At 35.1% G+C, this 18,226-nt stretch overlaps 1 protein-coding gene across 1 annotated transcript in view; it reads left to right on the top strand.

Annotated features, from left to right (window-relative positions):
• PPP6C (protein phosphatase 6 catalytic subunit) overlaps positions 1-18,226 on the top strand; it is a 31,738-nt gene extending 13,512 nt beyond the window's left edge. The window contains exons 2-7 of the mRNA XM_049895383.1: positions 4,168-4,263; positions 10,994-11,059; positions 12,282-12,423; positions 15,258-15,337; positions 15,499-15,708; positions 16,791-18,226. Coding sequence (XP_049751340.1) covers positions 4,168-4,263; positions 10,994-11,059; positions 12,282-12,423; positions 15,258-15,337; positions 15,499-15,708; positions 16,791-17,039 — 843 coding nt within the window. The 3' untranslated portion in view covers positions 17,040-18,226. The remainder of the gene's footprint in view (positions 1-4,167; positions 4,264-10,993; positions 11,060-12,281; positions 12,424-15,257; positions 15,338-15,498; positions 15,709-16,790) is intronic.

Raw genomic sequence — 18,226 nt, 5'->3', positions numbered from 1 at the left:
CAATATTTGTCTTTTTGCAACTGGCTGATTTCCCTTACCATACTCTCTTCATGGTTCATCCATGTTGTAGAATATATCAGGATGTCATTCCTTTTTATGAATGAATAATATTCCATTGTATGGATATACCATATTTCGTTTATACGTTTATCTGTTTAATGGACACTTAGGTTGTTTCCACCCTTTGACTATTTTGAATAATGCTGCTATGAACATTGGTATACAAGTATCTGTTTGAGTCCTTTCTTTCATTTCTTTTGGGTATACTCTTAAGAGTGGAATTGCCGGATTGTAATTTATGTTTAATTTTTTGAGAAACCACCAAACTTTTTTCTATAGTGGCTGCATGATTTTACATTTCCAATGCATTAGGGTTCCAATTTCTCCACATCCTTGTCAACACTTGCTATTTTTTTCTTTTTTTTAATAATTGTTGCCAGTAGGTGTGAAGTGGTATCTCATTGTGATTTTGATTTGCATTTCCCTAATGACTAATGATGTTGATCATGTTTTCACGTGCTATTTGATCATTTGTGTATCTTCTTTGGAGAAATATCATTCAAGTCCTTGCCTGCTTTTTAATTGGGTTATTTGTTTTTTTCTTCTTGAGTTATAGAAGCTCTCTATTCTGGATTTAATCCCTTGTCAGAAACATGATTTGTGAATATTTTCTCCCATTTTGTGGATTGTCTTTTCATTTTTTTGATAGTATCCTTTGAAGCACAAATGTTTTTAATTTTCATAGTATCCTATTTTTTTTTCTTTTGTCAGTTGTGCTTTTTGTGCCTCATGTAAGAAATCATTGCCTAATTCAAGATCACAAAGATACTCGTGTTTTCTTCTAAGAGTTTTATAGTTTCAGTGCTTACGTTCAGGTCTATGATACGTTTTGAGTTAATTTTTATAGTATATGGAGTGAGATAGGGAGGGGTCCAACTGTGTTTTTCCCAGCACCATATGTTGAATTTCCCTACTGAATTGTCATGACACTGTCGTGGAAAATCAGTTGACCACAAGTGTAAGTTCTTAGTTATCTAGTGCTGCTGTAACAGAAGTACCACAAGTGGATGGTTTTAACAAACGGGTGTTTATTTTCTCACGGTTTAAACCAAACCCACTGCCATCGAGTTGATTTCGATTCATTGCAACCCTATAGGACAGAGTAGAACTGCACTGTAAGGTTTCGTGGCTGTAAATCTTTATGGACTGCCACACTGCTTTCCCGTCGAGCAGCTGGTGGGTTCAAACCACCGACCTTTTGGTTAGCGGCTGAGCACCTTAATCACTGTACCATCAGGGCTCCTTTATTCACAGTTTAGGCTAGAAATCAGAATTCAGGGAGCTGGCTCCAGGGGAAGGCTTTCACTCTCTGTCAACTCTGGGAGAGAAGGTCCTTGTCTCTTCACTTCTGTTTCCTGGTTCATTGGAGATCTCTATGTGGCTTGGCACCTATCTTCCCCCATCTCTACTAGCCTAATCTGCTTCTTTTATATTTGTAAGAGATTGACTCAATACACACCCTACACAGGTCCTGCCTTATGAACGTAGCAAAGACAGCCCATCCCCAAATGGAATTATAACAACAGGCATAGAGGTTAAAATTTGCAGCACATATTTTTCGTTTATTTCTGGACTCTCAGTTCTGGTCCACTGAAATATTTGTTCTGACACCAGTACCGCACTGTCTTAATTAGTGTAATTTTGTACTAAGTTTTAAAATCGGAAAGTGTGAGTTCTCCAGCTTGGTCTCTTTTTTCAAGATTGTTTTGACTATTCTGGTTCTTTGCATTTTCATATAATTTTTAAATCAACTTGTCAGTTTCTGCAAAATTTCCTGGAATTTTGATAGGAATTGCATTGAATATATAGATCTATAGGTTTCACACACACATACACATGTATATTTTTTATTGTGGTGAAGTACATATAAAACAAAACATTTGCCATTTCGGCCTTTTTAATGTGTTCTTATTGCACAAGTGGTTAAGTATTCTATTGTTAACTGAAAGGTCGGTGATTCAAACCCACCCAGCAGGTCCAAGGGAGAATGACCTGGCAACCTGCTTTTGGAAGATTGTTATTGTCATGTACCATTGAGTTGATTCCAGTTCCTCCAAGAAAACTATGCAGTCGTTCTGCTCTGTCACGTGGGATCACTATGAGTGAAAATCAGCTTGATGGCACCTAACAACAACAACGTGTAGAATAACCAAAAAAACCAAACCCATTGCCATTGAGTTGATTTCAACTCATAGCAACCCTATACAACAGAGTAGAACTGCCCCATAGGGTTTCCAGGGAGCACCTGGTGGATTCAAACTGTCGACATTTGGATTAGCAGCTGAACCCTTAACGACTACGCCACCAGGGTTTCCAGGTGTAGAATAGGTAGTATATTTTTAATAATTATTTTTGTATAGGCAATACAATCACGAGGTTCCAAACTTAATAAGTGTAAAAGACTAAGTGTTAAGTCTCTCTTCCATTCCTGTCCCCAGACACTGAGTTCTCTTCTTCATGTTGATAGCCAGTGTTCATTTCTTATGGAACCTTACAGAAGCAACAGTTCAGGCACGTACAAGTAAATGTAAGCAAGTATTTGTATGCGTGTGTATGGATATATATATGTTTTTTTCTTTTATACAAGTGGTAGCATATCATATATATTATTCTACATATTACATTCTGTCAGCTAAGGCTGTTTTATAGTTTCAGAACAGCATTTATTAAAAATTTTTAATGTAACTACAGAAAAGTATGAAGAATAACTTAATAACACATCTATAATTCCTTCCACCAAGAATCTAATTTTTCATGCTTTTTAACAAAGGTAAAAGAAATAAACAGAAATGAAATTGGAGTCCAATTTGTTTGACATCACTAGCAGCTGCTATGACAGTTTTAGTGTATTTCCTTCTAAGCCACCTGGTATCAGATAGAAGGTTCCCCCTCTAGTTCCCTGTGCATAGCAGGGATGTATACTTCATACTCCAGAGCACTGTTATGAGACTCATTTGCTTGCTATGAAATCTTTTGATTTGAGCACTTTGAGAGGGCAAATATTTTTGAAATGCAAACGTTTAGAGTTCATTTTTAAAGAACAACTTTAGGTTTAGATTTTATAATTATTTATTTACTTAAATGAACCTTTTTATTTTGAGGTAATCATGGATTCACATGCAGTTGTAAGATATAATACAGAGAGATCCCATTTACCCTTTACTCAGTTTTGCTAATAGTAATATCTTGCAGAACTATAATATAGTTTCACAACCAGAATGTTGATACTGATATAATCCAAGATCTTGTTTCACATTTCTCCACATTTACTTGTACTTATTTGTGTATGTGTATTTAGTTCTCTGCTGTTACCACAAGGATTCCTCATACTACCTTTCTATAACCACACCCACCTCCCTCCTGCCACCCCTGGCCTGTGAAGCCCTGGCAACCTCTAATCTGTTCTCCATTTCTATAATTTTGTTATTTCAAGAATGTTACATAAATGGAATCATACAGTATGTAATTTTGGGGGATTGGCTTTTTTTCACTCAGCGTACTTCCCTCGAGATTCATCCAGGTTGTTGTGTGTCAATAGTTTGTTTCTTTTTATTGCCGAGTAGTAATGCATGGTACAGATGTACCACAAATTGTTTAACCATTGACTCGTTGAAGGACATCTGACTTGTTTCCAGTTTTGGCTGTTGTGAGTAAAGCCATCATACTCATGTGTAGATTTTTATGTGAACATAAGTTTTCATTTGTCTGGGATAAATACCCAAGAGTGCAATTGCTGGGCCATATGGTAAGTGCATGGTTTACTTTTAAAATTAACAGATAAGAACCTTTTCCTGGTATAATTATTTATTCTTACATTTGTTACAGTGAAAAGCATCATTTCTCAGTCTTTGTAAAGCTATCTTTATCCTACCTAAGTGGAGGAAACCTGTTTTCTGTGTGGTGAGGGAGTTTGAATTTTGGAGTAATTATTGTGTCGTTCTTACGCATTATGAACTATAGGTGAAAGCTGACAGAAATCTAGCCCCAGAATCATCATAGGATAATCTTTTCTCTCTTAGTCTTTCCAATTATTAGTTTTTTGTAATTTTTGCATTTGATGCTTATTTTAATATTGTAGTAAAAGTTTGCATTTTTCTCTTGTTACAGCGGCTGTGTGACTATGTTTGTGACCTCCTCTTGGAAGAGTCAAATGTTCAGCCAGTATCGACACCAGTAACAGTGTGTGGAGATATACATGGACAGGTAAAATTTTGTGAGCAGATTTTTAGCTTTTGTACTGTCTATGGCCCATGTGTGTTTTGACTGTGTTGCAAAGTATACAAAAAAGAGTTTCAAAGCAGGCACACTTGTCTTTAGATTCTCACTGTCAGTATTCAGCCTAGTTGGAAACATTAGGTGTAGAAATTTTTTCACTGGCAAATGAGAGTTGAACAGAGCACTCATAGCATGTAACATGCATACAGTGTAGTTGGGGCTATAAAACGTATAAAAAAATTAGTGAACAGCATAGCATTTATGGATGCCAGCAGGACTTACTATCATCTATGCAATTTCTTTGCCATATAAATGCCTAAAGGAGTAGACATTTGTGTAAATTGGCTTTGAATGAGGGCTGCTCCATGAGTTAAGTTCTGTTTTTAGCTACTCAGAGGGCTGTTTTCCTTTTGCTTTTTCAACCTGTTCTCTTGATGGTTGAAACTACAATAAATCTGACATCTACATGTTATCAACCTCTAAATAGAGGCCCCATTATGTCATCTTTGATCTGTTAAAGTTATAGTTCCCTGAAGTAGACTTTAGCAATGGATTTCTCAAAATTTCCATGTAACTTCTCTCCAAAAAAAATAATAAACATTTGTATTTTGCTAATATAAAGGATATTGGGATAAGCAGTGCCTTAACACATTGCAGAAAACTGGAATAAAACTGGTTATAATATTAAAATTTAGGAGTTACCAGTGGAATCAAGGACTTTTCAATATATAAATCATAGTTGTAATCAAAGGTCAGGAAGTTAGAGACACCTTCAAATTACTGAAATTAACTAAAATTTTAAAATTGTACTTCTATACTGTATATATCTTCAGTCAAATGTACTACTCTTGCTGACATTTATCTTGTGTTTTGAGGTTAACGAAGTTCTTTTTCACATGTACCATATCAATAACTTTTTCAAAAGCCTTATGAGATAGAACTGTTTTGTAGAGACGGAAACTGAGGCTGAAAGTGTGAAAAATTAGCCCAAACTCTCATAGCTACTAAGGGGCAGAGTAGAAATTTGAAACTCATTTTTGAGTTCCTGTGGCCCGTGGTATTTAAGACTACCACCAAATTGTAAACATTGTCTTGTACTTGACCCTTAAAAATAAGTGGACTTAAGGATGAGAAGGCAAGCGGGACAGGGAAGCCAGATGAATAAAAACATAACAGCCAAAATGGAAATAACAGGAAAGCTGATATATTGTGAAAAATGTAACCAATGTCACTGAACAGTATGTATATCCGTTGCCGTTGAGTCGATTCTGACTCATAGTGACCCTGCAGGACAAAGTAAAACTGCCACCTAGGATTTCCAAGGAGTAGCTGGTGGATTTGAACTGCTAACCTTTTGGTTAACCTTAACCACTACACCACCAGGGCTCCAACAATATGTATAGAAATTGTTAACAGAGAACCTTATTTCCTGTGTAAACTTTCCCCCCAAAATGCAACGAAATATTAAAAAACAAAAAGAAAACAACTAGTGGACTTGAAGAGCTTCTAAACATCTACTGACTGATTAAATCAAACCTATGATGTATACTTTGGGACTTGTACAGTTGTCTTGCCCTTGGAATTGCAGGATTGGGTTATGAATATGAATAAACGTGTTGGCATGCATGTAGTCTTGAGAAGCATTGAAGCATGGTAATCCAGTGAGGAGAATATAGACTTCAGCTTCAGGGTGTGATTTAAGTCCTGGCTTGGCCACGTACTAGCTGTTTAGCAGATCATTTCAACAAGTTCAGGAGTTCTCTAAGTATGGTCCACAGACCCCTGAGCGTCCTTTAGGTGGTACAGAAGCCTTAGCACGTATAAGAGGAGTGGCACAAAACTATGCTGATCATTATTGTATTCTTCACCAGTTTGCACACCCTGTAAAAAAAAATGCAAGTTTCTCAAGAACATCCTTGATTAAGCAGTAAGGGTTATTAGCTTTCAACCCTTGAATATATCCATTTTTTTAATATTCCGTGTGATGAAATGGGAAGTATATATAAAGTATATCTGCTGGCTACTGAAGAAAGTTGGTTTACACAAGGAGAAATACTTGGGCAATTCTTTGAGTCACGAGCTGAAGTAGCCGCTTTTTTAATGGAACACCATTTTTACTTGAGAGAACAAATGACAAACTATTGTTATTCAGACTTGGATATTTGGCAGTCATTTCTGTGAAAATGAAGGAAGTGAGCCAGTTATTTCAAGGAAAACAATTGCTAGTGTTTGTTCCAGTGGTAAAAATTGAGCTTTCAGGTGAAAATTGAAATCTACCAAAATTTGAGTCCACCACCTTGAGCGAAACAGCTTCTAATACCTAAAAACTTTTCTGTTGAGATGGGTGGTGGTTATTAACAAATACAGTTTTTTGATGTTGTATAGTGAGATGGCATTTCCATTTTCCAAATGATCAATGTATCATCCACTCAAAGTGCAAGATAGACCACTGTGGCAGAGGATGAAAGATCATTGATGTGGTTTCAGATTTCACATTGCGACTAACCTGTAAGGTTCTTAAACTACCACTTGTTGAATTTTGGTGTAATATTAAAGAAGAATACCGTATACACGATTATCTGAGAAGGCTATTAAAATACTACTCCCTTTTGCAACTGCATGTCTGTGAGGCTGAGTTTTCTTCATATACTTCAATTGGCATATCCCAACAAATTGAATAAAGAGGCAGGCATGAGAATCCAGCTGTATTCTATCTAAGCAGACATTAAAAAAAAAAAGAGACCTGCAAAATGTGAAATAATACCACACTTCTTATTAGATATTTTTGTTTTGTTTTGAAAAAAAAATAGTTTACTTTTCACTAAAAATACATGTTATTATTTAGTGGGTTTATTGTATTGATATTTTTAACTAATTTAAATATTTAAATTTTCAGTTTTAGTTTCTATTATGGTAATAGAATTGACTTAACTTCTATAAACAAGCTTTTTGGGGACTTCTAATTTTTAGGAATATGAATAGGTCCTCAAACCAAGAAGTCTGGGAACTATTGAGCTAGCTGTATCTTTGCCTCTAATGATGAAATAAAATCTACTTCTGAGGATTGTTTTTGGTTTAAAATGAGAACATATGCAGTGCGTCTGAGATAAGAGAAACATACTAATGGTAAATACTGTTTGTGAAAGATGATTTGAGCTGCCAGTAATGTAGGATAAGGATAATCGTCTACACACATTCCTAGTAAATGTTTATGATACGAATAAATTTTGGAAAAAAAATCCAATATGAACTAAGGGTCATGGAAACAGATTTAATCACCTAGCTATTAAGTATATTTGGATAAATGGAACCATAAAGAGTTTATTCAATGACAGATTTCTATAAATATCGATAGGAAAGTTTAAGGACTGTTGCTCTTCCATCACAGTTTTATATGCTGAGTAGATTATATACTGTCCTTTCCTCATATTCGTTGCTGTTGATTTTGTTTCTGTTGAGTTTCTCTTTTCTTCTTGTATTTTATTTTGATGAGTAGGATAGTTTGTCTCCGATATGGTTACCTTATTATTTGCCCCTATTTTTCTAAGTTTAAACCTAACTTTTATTTCTTTGTATTGCCGTATCTTGCTCTCCATATGGAAGGTCTATGATTACATTTCTTAGTCCCTCTTTATTGTTTTAATTTTGTCTTCTTTTATGTAATAACATTGCTGTTACCCTGTACTGAGCTTTTTTTTTTTTTTGATCTTGCTTTGTTTTTTTTATTTCCCTGTCTGGGTTGACTTCTGATTGCTCTGCCAAGTGTCCTAGTCTTGGGTTGATACGTGACATTATTGATTTTCTAACTGAAGAACTCCCTTCAGCATTTCCTGTAGTTTTGGTTTGGTTTTTATGAATTCCCTTAACTTCTGTTTATCTGGAAATGTCCTAATTTCACCTTCATATTTAAGAGACAGTTTTGCTGGATATATGATTCTTGGCTGGCAATCTTTTTCCTTCAGTTTTTTAAATAAGTCATCCCATTGCCTTCTTGCCTGCATAGTTTCTGCCGAGTAGTCCGAGTTTTTTCTTATTGACTCTCCTTTGTGGGTGACTTGTTTATCCCTAGCTGCTCTTAAAATTCTCTATCTTTGGTTTTGGCAAGTTTGATTATAACATGTCTTGGTGACTTTCTTTTAACATCTACCTTATGTGGAATTCGATGAGCATCTTGGATAGATATCTTCTCATCTTTCACGATATCAGGGAAGTTTTCTGCCAGCAAACCTTCAACATTTCTCTCTGTATTTTCTGTTATCCCTCCCTGTTCTGGTACTCTGGTCACTCATAGGTTATTTCTCTTGATAGACTCCCACATGATTCTTAAGGTTTCTTCATTTTTTTAAAATCTTTTATCTGATTTTTCTTCAAATATATTAGTGCCAAGTGATTTATCTTCAAGTTCAGAAATTCTGGTTTCTACTTGCTCAGTTCTGCTCCTCTGACTTTCTACTGAGTTGGCTACTTCTGTAATTTTATTGTTAATCTTCTGAATTTCTGATTGCTGTCTGTCTATAGATTTTTCCAGCTTACTGAATTTTTCATTATGTCCCTGAATAATCTTTCTAATTTCTTCAGTTGCTTTATCTGTGTGCTCCTTGGCTTGTTCTGCTTATTGCCTCATTTCCTTCCTGATATCTTGAAGGGTTCTGTATATTAAACTTTTGTATTCTGCCTCTGGTAATTCCAGGAATGTAGTTTCATCTAGAAGATCCCTGGATTCTTTGTTTTGAGAGCTTGTTGAGGTGATCATGGTCTGTTTCTTTATGTGAGTTGATATTGACTGTTGTCTCTGAGCCATCTGTAAGTTATTGTATTAGTTTATGCTTGCTTACTGTGTTGTAGCTTCTTGCTTTGTTTTGTTTTGATATGTCCAGATGGGTTGCTTGAGTGAGCTAGCTTGATTATTTTCGCCTTTGGAGCTCTGAGGTCCTGTCCCCAGATGGCTAGAGCTGTTACCAGGTATATCAGTCTAGGAGTCCATTTACTTTTCTTGTATGAATTCAGTTCAGGTGTTCCAGGTAGCTGATCATCAAGTATGTGGTACAAGCTCTGTCCTATAGTCTTAGAGGGGCCTTCGCAGTTTTATAAAAGCAACTGTTTTATAAACTTTTTAAATGTTTCCTTCCTGACTTTATGTGTATACACACTCAATTTTTAAACAGTAAATTTTGTAGTTATATAGTTTGTGTTCCATTTTTTTCCCTAATTATTTTTTCCATTTTGCTACAGAATTTAGTCAGTCATGAGGGTTATTTCTTTTGTTATTATAAATAATGTTGTAATACATTTTTTTATAGTTTATATAACATTTGAGGTACATGTATATGCATATGTATATATTTTGCCTTTGGGCTATAGTCGTAGAAGTGGAATTACTAGGCCAGAGTTTAAAAACATTTAATAGGTCTACAAATGTTTTAACAGATTGCTTTCTAAAAAGATTATATATTATGGGAAGGTATATGTATATATGTGAATATATCTGTGTGTATATATTTCTTTCTACTGCTCATATTGTATATGTTATATATATGTGTGTGTATATATATATGAATGATAAATGATATACACACATTGTATATACATCAGTGGGGTGGGAAGTATCTTGCCCCAGGGAGGGCACCAGAGACTTCACCTAGAACAAAGAAGTAGCAAATATTTTTAACAAATAATAGTCTACCTCTTGACTGAGATTGAACATGTTTTGTTTATTTGCTTGCCAATTTTTTTAGAAGGTTGTAAAAATTTGTTTTAAATTTCCTGAAGTGTTTTTTTAATCTGAGCAAGTTGTGAGTGTTTAGGTTTATGGAACATTGTTATAAAGGGTATTGGTTCATTTCTGTCAGTAGTTAACATTTAAATGTCAGTTTTGTTTTTTTACTCTTAAGATTCCTCTACTGTTTTGTCTTAAGTGTTAGAAGTTTATGTTAATTTTATTTTCAAGTTTAAAAGATAAATGTTTTGGAAATTATTATTTGTTGTCATTACGGTGAATTTCCTTAATCTAAAATCCTTTTTCAGAAAAACAGTAAAGTATTTACCTTGAATGACAGGCGATTAGAATAATCTAGTTGACTGACATTTACCAAATACACAGTTTGTCAATTACCAATTTTCAGTCAAACACAATATGATGAAATATACAATTCTTCTTTTTTACTGATTACTTCAGTGATTATTAAGAAGACACTCCACGTTTATGGAGCCTTAGGGTACATACTATGAATATCACTTCTCCGACACTAGAGTGTAAGAGGGTAGGTTGATCTGCAATGGCACTATGAAGTGTTATGTAAGTTCATTTTTGGAAAAAAAAAATCTTATCTATTTGTTTACTTTTGTCTTATTAAAATAGGTGCCGAATATAAGGGGGTGGTTAGCTTAATGAGAAGTTAGATAACTGATAAATTTATTTCAAAATTCTCAGGATATAGATGGTGAAATCTATGAAAGAAATTAGAGAGAGAGAGAAGAGCATATAACATTAATGATCTAGGAGCAACTTAATGGTAACTGTGTGAGTTTTATTTAGTGTTTTCTTTAGGCTTGGAAACTGTTGTGCTTTGCAGTTTTGCTTATACTTTATTTCTTTTTATAAACGGGAATATTTGGAGTCCTCTTAATTAGCTACTTCTTTACAGATTTCACTCTCAATTTTGTTATTTTACTTCTTAACAGGAATTTGTAATCATCATATATTGCCTTTCTTTTATAGTTTTATGACCTTTGTGAACTATTCAGAACTGGAGGTCAGGTTCCTGACACAAACTACATATTTATGGTATGTAAACAGGAGTGATATCAGGTGCTTATTTATTGAAAGGATATGACTTACTACATGTAAATTGCATAATTTATTGCTATATGACAATTACTGTTTAAAATATGAAGAGATGACACTCAGTGGGCAGTGGAAGGCTTTTTTTTTTTTAAAGAAAAATTTTTTTTGTAAGATTATACTTTTCTCCATTTTGCTTTGTCCCCTAGTTAAGAATCATTGCTTTAGTAGACTACTGTAGTGACGGGACCGGGTTGTAACCTTCAGTAATGATGGGGCAGAAAAATAGCCCAGAACCACTGGTTTAAGGCGTACATCTTCAGTTTACTGTTATTTTATCAAACTTTTTGAGCATTCGTTTTCATCTCGTACAGTATTAATCTGTGTCATTTGGTATTAAGGTGGATGTTTGCTTACTTTCTTTTTATAATGAAATGTTACTGTTGAACTTTTCCTGAATCCTCCTATCCTTTTTTTTTTTTTTTTCCTGAAAGTTTCTGGGTTACCTTCTTTTAGCTGTTTTCTTATTGGCCTAATAATTGGCCCAAGTAAAACATTAATTGAAAATGCAAATATTTAAGTCATCATATGCTGTTATTAAATAGAAAGCAAAGTCTAGAGAATTGTTTTAATTTTGGTAACTGCTTTACAAAACTATGTTCTTCAAGTAGGCAGCTTTTCTGATATAGTTAAGATGATTTTTAAAATTTAAAATTGATTTAAAAAACTTTGATTCACACGTGACCTTTTAGGAACTTCTAACGTAGTTAATGGAAACCCTGGTGGTGTAGTGGTTAAGTGCTATGGCTGCTAACCAAAGGGTCGGAAGTTCGAATCTGCCAGGTGCTCCTTGGAAGCTCTGTGGGGCAGTTCTACCCTGGCCTATAGTGTCGCTGTGAGTCGGAATCGACTCGACGGCACTTGGTTTGGTTTTTGGTTTTTGAACGTAGTTAATAGGATTTGAAAATGGTGGTTTTGCAGGGGAAATCCTTGAGAGAATTGCACAAGTTTCTTGTAAGCTTCTCCAGAACAAGACTAACACAAACATTTAGTAGAAACAGCTTATTTACTTCTGTTTGAATTTTTTGTTGAAACATAATTTGCAAGTAATTCAGTGTGTAATTCTTTATTGTTATTTTGGGCTATCTCTTGAGTTTATGCAGTTTGGTATAATTTTAAAAGAGTAATTTGGCTGTTGTTTATAACTATAAATTTTGCCTTACAGGGTGATTTTGTAGACAGAGGTTACTATAGTTTGGAGACCTTCACTTACCTTCTTGCACTAAAGGCTAAATGGCCTGATCGTATTACACTCTTACGAGGAAATCACGAAAGTAGACAGATAACACAGGTGTATGGATTTTATGGTAAGACCTTCTGTTGTCTGATTCTGAGTATTTTCTTTTCCTCTTTGGAGAAAAAAGCTGCATAAGTTATGTGCTTTATAGTAAAATTAGAAAATACAGATAATGTTTTTCCATTTTTTTTTTTACCTCTTAACTACCGTATGTCCCCCAGTCAATTGAAAATCTTACCATGGAGAGAAAACCACTGTTAGCTTTTTGGTGTAATTCTCAGTTCAGCTGTATTGAATCACCTGGAGTGCTTGTTAAAAGTGTAGATTGCTGTGCCCCACTGCAGACCTACAAATCCCAGGATCTGCTGAAGGTGAATGTTTTGCCAACATAAGTTTGAGAATCTGTACTAATGTAATTCATTCACTCGCGCGCACACACACACACACACACACACACGCTACCATGGAGTCATGCTGTGATGTGCCTGCCTTTTTTTACTTCATTGACATTTTTATAGCTGCATCCTGTAACAGTGTATGATTGTACCATAGTTGATTTAACCAGTCCATTTATCATTGGAGTTGTTGTAAAGTTGCTGTTACGAACATAGCTGAGTGAGTATCTTTTTACATTTATCTTTTGCCCAAGAGAATGCCTGGATTGGAGGGGTCAGAAGCAGAAGAACTAAATCATTAAAAGCAAAGTAGCTGCTTCTATAAAACTTCCTTGCTCGAAAGTAAGAAAATGAGATTAAGAAGTTCTATGAAGGAAATAGAAGAACTGATGAGATTATGAATATAAATACTCCCTGAGCACAGTTGAGCCACATAGTGTGAGATTTGCAAATATCGCTGTCAGAACCCTTTAGTTTTTAGAAGTTTTGTTTTGATATATCTTGTGTTATAGAGATAGGCTGCACTCTCTTACTCTTTAATTTGTCAACCATTACCAATTTATTAAATTGAGATATATTGATAATTTACTGTTTCAGTATAACTTTCTTATTATTAATTGCTATAGTAGATAATTCATATTTGTCTCCTTTCCATAAGTTATTATTTTCATTCACAATACTATATACCATTTGAAATACAAATTTTGATCCTTTTGCAAAATAATGTTTTGGATAACACGTTATGATGTGGTACTTGAGCTCTGTAAAAGCAGCTAGCTCCAACTCTCTAAGAGTGGTGTTTTACATATAATTTTACCCCAGAATTTGACCATATTTATCAGGGCAAAAGGAAAAGAATAGGGAGAGGAAGGAGAACGTTTTAATCAAGAAACCTTGACAGAGGGAAATGACAATAGCATGAAATCTAGTATTGAATTTTCTTGAACAAATTCAAAGCTCTGCTCACCTAGTGATTTTATGATTTGTTTTAGTAAAAGGAAGCCTATAGCATCTCAGGAAGGAGATAAATTTAGTAATCATAGGACTTTACGTTGATTTTAAAATAATAAAGATGTCCATATATGGTTATTTATTATATTGGCCCTTCAGTCCCAACTGACATTTACTGGACAGTTATTAACTAAGTGCTTTGCATATGTAATGAGGAAAAGGACAGGTTTCCTGCCAAGCAGAGATCAGCGTTAGAGTTCTTGAAACAAAAGTTTATGCAGGACACTGCTTCACAAAGAGATATAATTCAGAAAATCATAAGAATTGACCACGCCCCATAGTTTTCTTTCCTCTGTCAGTTTCAGCTACACTTGGGACAACAGTGAGATGTCAGTTTTTTCAAAAAATCGGGAGAAGCCAAAGAGCAGAACTTCATGGTGTTCACTGAAAGAAGAAATGTGTACCCTATTAATTGTGTAAACAGCAGAAAAAGTTTCTGTCCTCAGTGATGACTACAAACATCGGAGCTGAAGTATTTAGTTGTACAACTTGTGGAAAACCTCAGAAGAGACAACCTAGGCCTGAGAAATGTTGAGATAGGAATTACCCATGCTCCTATAAGTAAGGGTCCTCTAATTTGTTTGATTTGATTATCCTGCTAGGATAAGGAGTTGTTGTGACTCATAGAAGCCCTATAGGGCAGAGTAGAACTGCCCTATAGGGTTCCCTAGGCTGAAATCTTTATAGAAGCAGACTGCCACATCTTTCTCTTGCAGAGCAGCTGGTGGGTTTGAACTTCAGACCTTTTGATTGGCAGCTGAGTGCTTAACCATTGTGCCACCAGGGCTCCTAGGATAAGGTAGACACATTAAATAATCAGTTTGATAGAACTACCTAGTATCCATAACATAGTAAAGTCCTTAGGTAGCATAAGTGGTTTGCGCTTGGCTGCTAATCTAAAGGTTGGTGATTTGAACTCACCCAGCAGTACTGTGGAGGAAGAGTCCTGGTGATTTGCTTCCTTTAAAGTTATAGTCAGGAAAACCCAACGGAGCAATTCTGCTCTGAAACACATGGTGTTGCCATGAGTCACAATCAACTTGATGCATCTAACAACAGCAATAGCATAGTGGCCAAAAGCATTTGTTTCGGGTTGTGTCGAATTCCTACGTAGGTCTTCCTGATGGTAACATTTTGGCCAGTGATTTCAGTTGCTCCTTAGGACCACTCCTGGAATGAAAAGAAGGACCACATCCTTAGTGTGTGTATATGTGTGTGTATACACATACGTACACATACACACACACACATGCATAGTATGCGTCGGAATTGACTCAACGCCAGTGAGTGAAATGTATATATATATATAGTGAGACACTAGTCTCCTTTTGACTTTACTTCATGGACCTGCCAGGGCTAAATATGTGTCATAACTTGCCATCCTAGTTGAAGCTGAGTTTCTGTTATCCTGAAGGCTGCTCTAGTATTGGGTGTATTGTTTATTTTCATTTGCAGATTCAGAACTTCATTAACGAGAATACTTCTATTTCTTTCACAGATGAGTGCCAAACCAAATATGGAAATGCTAATGCATGGAGATACTGTACCAAAGTTTTTGACATGCTCACAGTAGCAGCTGTAAGTTTATATGAATCTTTTTTAATACCTCAAGTATTTTCCTGCCAATAACACAGTGCACCTTTTTATCTAATTGACATCTCAGTTATCTTGGGATCTTTAGCATTCATTGATGAATTTGAATATGACTGAGTTCAACTTGTTATCCTTTTTTTCCGCAGTTAATAGATGAGCAGATTTTGTGTGTTCATGGTGGTTTATCTCCTGATATCAAAACACTGGATCAGATTCGAACAATTGAACGGAATCAAGAAATTCCTCATAAAGGAGCATTTTGTGACCTGGTGTGGTCAGATCCGGAAGATGTGGATACTTGGGCAATCAGTCCTCGAGGAGCAGGCTGGCTTTTTGGGGCAAAGGTCACAAATGAGGTAAATTCACCAATTTTGAAAAGTGGTTTGTTGGTGCTCATGGATTGCATAAAGAACTATGGTGGCCATAGATAACACACTTTGTCTAGTTTACTCGAACAATTGTGGGCACGGATATCAAATTTCCAGTCTAGTTTACTTAAATATGTCTTTACTTAATGGTTAAATGTGATCATATAGTGAAAGCACCTATTCCAGCATCCATTTGGTAATATGTGTAAAATAAACGTTCCTTTCCTTTCCAAATACTGCTGTTAAATAACAGAATAGGAAGGGCAAGATAGGCAACTTTTTGAGGTTCAGTTATTTTCAGTTAACAAAAAAGTACACACGCGTACACAAATGTAGGGATGAGCTTGTATTGGGAAGTGATCCAGTATAATGTAGTCAAAGAACTGGGTTCTGATTCCACCGGTGCAACTTGGGTATATTATTTATCCTATTTGAACCTTTGTTTCTTTAAGTTGCAAAAGAAGGATAATAAATCTCTTTCAGAATTATTGCAAAAACTGCACATACTGAACCACTAAGCATTCACTGAATGCTAGATGGAGCCCCTGGGTGTGGTGCAGTTAACACACTCAGCTACTAACCAAAAGGTTGGAGGTTTGAGTCCACCCACAGTCTCCTTAGAAGAAAGGCCTGACTTTCACTTCCAAAAAAATCAGCCATTGAAAACTTTATGGAGCACAGCTCTACTCTGACACAGCATGGGGTCACCATGAATCGGAATCTGCTGGGTGGCAGTGGTGTAAATGCTAGATATTAATAGTATTTATCTTTATTATTAAACTTAAAAAAAAAAAGAAAACTTTGTTTTATATCTCGATAATATTTACAGAACACTTTTCTTCCCAGAAATGTCTAATTATGTGACTCTATGATTTGATTGCTCTATCATTGAGTCAGGCCAGAGTGATTTGATTTGCTATTGAATTTACTGGCAATAACTGTAGAAAGGATTTTATAATCATGAGAACTTTAATCGTCAATAGAACTTGACATTTTATTTAAATGGTTGTTTCTATAGGCTGATTTTTTTTTAATGTGCTGGATTCTTACAAAGCTTTTCTAAATTACAGTTTGTTCATATCAACAACTTAAAACTCATCTGCAGAGCACACCAACTAGTGCATGAAGGCTATAAATTTATGTTTGATGAGAAGCTGGTAACAGTATGGTCTGCTCCTAATTACTGCTATCGTTGTGGAAATATTGCCTCGATTATGGTCTTCAAAGATGTAAATACAAGAGAACCAAAGTTATTCCGGGCAGTTCCAGATTCAGAACGTGTTATTCCTCCCAGAACAACGACGCCGTATTTTCTTTGAGGCCTTCGCCCATCCTGCTGACCTGTTTTCCAGCCCTCTTCTTACCCCAACTTTTCGTGTATTACCTTCTATAATATACTTTTTATTGAGCACTTTGCTGCTGAAATGCTGCCTCTTGCCTTTTTTTTATTTTAAATTATCTAAATTTATTGTTTGTTATGGTGTTTATAGCAATGTTTTTCTATCAGTTTTCTCCCCATCCCATCCCCACCTGGACTCATTTGAGAAGACTTGAGAAATGTCTTAATAACACTGCTGCATGTAGCTCTTGCTTATTTACTGGTCTGGGGGAAACAGGATATGTTTCCTTTGTTTAAAAAGCCAATTGACAGAACAGTCTACACCGAAATATTCCTCCTTTTGTATCATTCAGCTTTTTGTTTTAGTTTGGTAAGTTTTAAGAAATTTCAGCAGCAAAGTTGTTATTCAGTGGGCACGATGGACTGCAAATGCCTCGAGTTATGTATACCTGTTTCAGCTGTAAACTTCATTGTCCTTTGTTGGATGAGATTTTAAATGGATATAAAATAAATTGGTCTAAAGGGCTGCCCTCCTTGTTGTGTTTTTAAATTTTAGTTAAAAACTGCTACAGCTTATGACTTTGTACATTAAGATAATTGTACTGATCTTTTTTCAGATTTCTTGTATTTTTTAATAAAGTAATCTTAAACCCAGATAGGTTAAGTGATAGAAATTTTAAACAGCTTACATTGTTAGCTTAAAATGATTCTCTTTTTTTTCTTTCCTAATCAGAGTTCTTGACCCTTTGGTTATTGAGTTCAAAACTTCAATTGAAATTCAGCAGTATTTGTTTAAAAACAAAATCACTGAACTGTGCCTAAAGAACATAACTGCCATATTAATGTTTTGGTTTATATCCTCTATAGTAATAGGAAAACATTTAATACTTGTAATGCTGTCGTGTTCATTTGATACCAGTTGGGTAGAATGTGATCAATCCAGTTTACAATCTATCATGAATATCATTAAGTAAAATCTATGTATTTTTCAATAGGAGTCATTTCTTCTCTTGTTGTAACACTTGACCTTAACTTTTACAAAGTGTTCATTTTTTAACTACAACTGGAAAGGTTGAAAAGTCAGGCCTCTTGTATTTGTGAACTGTACTCTGAAGCAGATTTTTAAAAGTGTAGAAAGAAACAAATTGTCCTTTTTATAAAGGCCTG

Source organism: Elephas maximus, chromosome 9 (genome assembly GCF_024166365.1).
Source record: "Elephas maximus indicus isolate mEleMax1 chromosome 9, mEleMax1 primary haplotype, whole genome shotgun sequence".
Taxonomy (NCBI): domain Eukaryota; kingdom Metazoa; phylum Chordata; class Mammalia; order Proboscidea; family Elephantidae; genus Elephas; species Elephas maximus.
Note: the sequence above shows the minus strand (reverse complement) of the source record. Positions and strands in the feature narration are given on the sequence as shown.